The sequence below is a fragment of the Monopterus albus genome, unplaced genomic scaffold (assembly GCF_001952655.1).
Source record: "Monopterus albus unplaced genomic scaffold, M_albus_1.0 scaffold63.1, whole genome shotgun sequence".
Taxonomy (NCBI): domain Eukaryota; kingdom Metazoa; phylum Chordata; class Actinopteri; order Synbranchiformes; family Synbranchidae; genus Monopterus; species Monopterus albus.
This window is the reverse complement of record NW_018127943.1, coordinates 2,451,210-2,456,302: the sequence shown is the minus strand read 5'-3', so window position 1 is coordinate 2,456,302 and position 5,093 is coordinate 2,451,210. Positions and strand designations below refer to the sequence as shown.

The 5,093-nt window shown below is 40.7% G+C and overlaps 1 protein-coding gene across 2 annotated transcripts; it reads left to right on the top strand.

The window, feature by feature from the left end:
* Positions 1-516: 516 nt before the first annotated feature.
* On the top strand, positions 517-5,093 carry cnr1 (cannabinoid receptor 1). Of its 2 annotated transcripts, none has more exons than XM_020604029.1 (2): positions 517-1,191; positions 2,011-5,093. In XM_020604029.1, exon 2 carries the CDS (start codon positions 2,056-2,058, stop codon positions 3,463-3,465), a length of 1,410 nt encoding a protein of 469 aa, XP_020459685.1. In that variant the 5' UTR covers positions 517-1,191; positions 2,011-2,055; the 3' UTR covers positions 3,466-5,093. The 2 variants fall into 2 exon arrangements, with proteins under 2 accessions (XP_020459685.1, XP_020459684.1); XM_020604028.1 differs by having other exon boundaries at positions 518-1,196.

Here is a 5,093-nt window from a genome sequence, read left to right as displayed (position 1 = left end):
TTAAATTAGATAATTCATAATCAGTGAGTTGAATCTGTTTTTATTAAGCAAATGGAATATCTTTGTTATTGTGATTCATGGCAGGATCTGACTTGTTAATTTGCTGGTTTGAAATCTGATTGAATGTGCAGATAAGTAACTTGTTCATCCTGAAAAGAGGGGACATCCGGGGGAATGTTTAGTGTGCACAAGCATAATAAAACGGGGATGAATCACCTTGTGTTGTCACACTTTATTTTTAAGTCTGGAAGTGAACTATTTGGAAGTACTTGTACTTCTTATGCGTTTTCTTCTGTGACTCACATTTAAGTATTCAAAATGGTTGGTATGGGTGGGAAAATATCCGGAGAGTTTGATAGTAAAAAGAGTTATTAAAGGGGTAAGAAGGCGTGGCAGGGTGCAACATCTGCAGATCAGCCAGCATCAAAACGGTGAAGTTTGCTGCCTGTTCTATTGGAATTTAAATTTCCCTTAATTATTCACACAATAAACAAACGTGCACGGACTACCAATGAAGTATGCAATCTCTATCTGCCTTTGAATGCGACAGGAAAGCCATACAGTACAAAGTTACCTTCATATCAAGATTTTTTTGTTTGTTTGTTTCAGCAAAATGCAGATAGTGTGTCCACAATCGCGTCATGAATTGGGAAGATAAAAGTGACATTCTACGCTGCTCTCCATCTAGTTTCTTTGTGCTTTGTTCCGCGTTGGTGCTGCTTCTTTTTCCGAACAATCTGCTAAGAGGAGCTTGGTGAATCGAGTCTTTTCTATGAGCCTCCACCGCCACTGTCGTCCGCTTTGTTCCCATGCACCGTACTTGACAGCTTCATGGGTTGGGCAGATAAAGCTATATCGAAACACGTGACTGTGCTTGTAGGAGCGACGCTTCATAAGTGTGAAGACAGAGAAAAAAAGACTGGGGAGACACTGGCGACAGCGGCAACAGCAGAAACCTGTATCCAAAACGCAGACGCGCGCTCCAAGAACGACAAGACACTTCTGCACGCATTTGAAAAACTTATGTTACATACAGACAACTAAGTAATTAAATATAATAACGATGGTAGATTCCTTCTAAGACATACACACCGATTGTCTCTCCTTTTATGTAAGATCTGTGTTGGTTGGACTTGGCTTGGATTAACGCGCGGTGACAAAGGGCGAGTCTGCGCACTTGGAAAAAATTATGTAAGGTAAAAACCACTTTTTCTCTTAAAAATGTTTAATTAAGAATTTGGTTTTCTGTTTATATTAGCAGGCTACTTTAAATGTTGTGTGCTGTTTGTTTTAGCATGGAGGTATCCGTGATTTCGTCTTTTTATAATGTGCAGATTTCTGAATGCTTCTGCGCGCCTGGCACCAGATTAACGTTAAATCTTGCACAGGTTAACCAGACTTTCTAAATAACCTAATATTAAAATACCTTTTAAATTAGGCCTATATCTAAATTATGTCAAATCAGTTGGTCTGCTTTTATATTTACAGTGAATTAGACTACCGAAATGTGAGGATACATGTACTGTATACTGATTATGAGCCTATGTATTTGTTGTTCCAGCAGGTGTAGAACTACATCTTTTATTTATAAATGATGTTTTTATTTCCAGAATCATGTTTCTTGTTATGTGTAGGTTTCCTGTTACTGAAAAGTAAGCCCAACTGATGAATAATTTTCACAAGTATTTGATATGTAGAAAGTGTATGAAGCAGTATTTCAAATAAGAACATATACCATTAAAGACTAGATGTGGTTTATGCCCAGTCTGGGAAGTCAGCAGAATGTATGAAACAACTCTGACACTGGATAAAGTATCAAAAATTGTGAATTTGTTGACATATACAATGAAAATTTGCATTATGTGAAGGTTATTTCACGTTAAAGGCATTTTTATATCAGTAGTATTATTGCCTTGCAGGACATATGCTATAAAATTATACGTTGCGTTAAATGGGGAGGGGGGGGGCAGTTTTAAAGGAATGTCTGAAATGTGTTTCATTAATTTGTAGGTTGTCCAGGCATCTTACACTGCAGTATTACCCTGAGACACAGCCATGAAATCTGTGCTGGATGGTGTGGCGGACACCACCTTCCGAACTATTACATCTGGTTTACAATATCTGGGCTCCAATGATGCTAACTATGATGACCCCACCAGTGATGTAGACTTCAAGGGCAGCTTCTCTCTGCAGAAGCCCTTATCTGCTTTCCGCAGCGACTCCTTCCCGAACAAGGTACCTGCAGAGGAGGAGCTCATCTTCAAGGGCATTCCCTTATACCCCACCAATGCCACAGACTTGTTTGGCAACAGGAGCACATTCAGAGATGAGACTAACAATATACAATGTGGGGAGAACTTTATGGACATGGAGTGCTTCATGGTCCTGAACCCCAGCCAACAGCTAGCTGTGGCTGTTGTATGTCTGACTCTGGGTACCTTCACGGTGCTGGAGAACCTGGTGGTGCTCTGGGTCATCCTGCAGTCCCGCACCCTCCGCTCCCGGCCGTCCTACCACTTCATCGGCAGTCTGGCTGTGGCTGACCTGCTGGGCAGCGTCATATTTGTCTACAGCTTTGTGGACTTCCATGTTTTCCACAGGAAGGACACCCCTAATGTTTTCCTCTTCAAGTTGGGCGGAGTCACAGCATCATTCACGGCATCTGTGGGGAGTCTGTTCCTCACGGCTATTGACCGCTACATCTCCATACACCGGCCACTTGCCTATAGACGCATTGTGACACGGACCAAGGCTGTCATAGCCTTTTGTATGATGTGGACCATCTCCATCATAATTGCAGTGCTACCTCTCCTGGGCTGGAATTGTAAGCGTCTCAAGTCTGTTTGCTCAGATATATTCCCTCTGATTGATGAGAATTACTTGATGTTCTGGATAGGTGTAACAAGTGTCCTCGTTCTTTTCATTATCTACGCCTACATATACATCCTGTGGAAGGCACACCACCATGCTGTGCGTATGCTGAGCCGGGCCTCCCAGAAGAGCCTTGTTGTTTACTCAGCAGATGGCACTAAAGTGCAGACCACACGTCCTGACCAGGCACGCATGGACATCCGTCTAGCCAAGACCCTGGTGCTTATCCTGGTGGTGCTGGTCCTTTGCTGGGGCCCAGTGCTTGTCATCATGGTCTATGACCTCTTCTGGAAGATGGACAATGACATCAAGACAGTATTTGCGTTCTGCTGCATGCTCTGTCTGCTCAACTCCACCGTCAACCCAGTCATCTACGCCTTGAGGAGCCAGGATCTGCGGCACGCCTTTGTCCACTCCTGCAATGCCTGCAGGAGCAGTGCCCTGCAGCTGGACAATAGCCTCGAGTCAGACTGCCAGAACAGAAATGCCAACATTTCTGCCAACAGGGCTGCAGAGAGCTGCGTAAAGACCACTGTGAAAATAGCCAAAGTAACGATGTCTGTGTCAACCGAAACTTCTGCAGAAGCTGTGTAACTGATCATCATGGCGAAACTGTGTAAATGTCATCCTCCCCAAACAATGCCAGTCAACATAATCACACAGAAATTAGATGTTCCAGAAAAAAAAAAAAAACGTCCTCCCCTGAAAGTACTGACGTACATCCTAATATAGATGTTTCAGTAGTTGCATTATTTTGTTTGTGCGTGAGTACATAGTGTGCCAAAGTGCCAAATAGTTTTGCAAGGTCATAGAAAGGACTCATGATTTGAAAGGATTATCAAAGACTATCATAACTCTGCTGTTTACCATAGACATCGTGATATCCAGTTAGTGAAGGGATATTATATTTTTGTACTGTGAATTCAGGTTTTAAAAACAATATATCTTCATTTATGGGATAAGGGGCTACTGACATTTTTAATTAGATATTTTACTGTCATTTACACTTTAACATGTCTTACACCATAAATATAACAAATCCTCACACCTTGACTTTCTACAAGCTTCATGTACATGTTGCATATAGACCTTTCTATAAGCAAAAATGTAAAAAAAAGTCCAAATGACTGATTGTTTATTTCCAAAATAGCCATTAAATGTGTCATTTTGTAGTTCTTTTGACAACACTCAGTGAGTGGCAAATGTGTGTGGAGAGTCTGAGAAATGGGAAGTGCTCCAGGTAAAAATAAAAAAATGTAACATGTTTATCACCATCATTAAGCAAACTGAGATGGAAGTAAATGAATCTGCATTTTATGATTATATGAAATCTAAAATGATTCATTTTATGTGGCAGAGTGACGATCGCCCCTGCTGTCCATTTCCTTACTCTCTAGCTGTTAAACCTTTAGAATAATGTGTCTTTGCTCAAATGTATACCTAATAACTGTACAGTGTTTTCTTGCAAAATGAAGTGTTCAAATGGAATCATTCAGCTATACACAACAATGACAACAGCAACCTTTTAGCCAAAGCTTGATGACATTCATTACAACTAAAGTTGGACACAGTGTGCTGGTCACTACTGTAACAAACTCGCTATAGCTGCTTTCATCAATTGTATGATTTCACAGCCTATGTAAGTGTGTGATACCTTGTGACTTGGTGAAAATATTTCCAAGCCTTGTAATCATTGCAGTGAGTTGTTTTAGTGCTACTGTTGCAGCGGGGCATCATTTCAGAAAACAAAAGCAACCCATGCACAGGCCTAGTGAAGTACCTTTGGCGTAACTTTTAATAAAAATGTCTGCTGTTAATTTTACTTACTCTAAACAAAGGAACAAGGGTCTTTTCATTAGATGGCAACCTGAATGGATGCTTGTGTGTGTGAATTATGTGGAGAGCTGAGAACTGACCTTACAAAAGAATCTGAGAAGATGTGGTTTCTCTAATAGATGATGTAGTAATTTTAATCTAGAAATCTCACAGCACAATTGTTCTGTAGACATGTATCTTGGTGTAAAGTTATCCAGACTACTGTTTATCAATATGCTTTGCTGCCTCTTGTATTATTGAGTAGTGAAGATCAAAATGTCAGCTGTCAAGTGGCTTCTGTACAGTGGTGGCATAACAAGGAATCTATGACGTTAAAATCACAATCAGTCAAGTGTTTTTAGTATTGCTGTTTTCAAACTTTTGAATAAAGTTGCAGCTGATTGTCA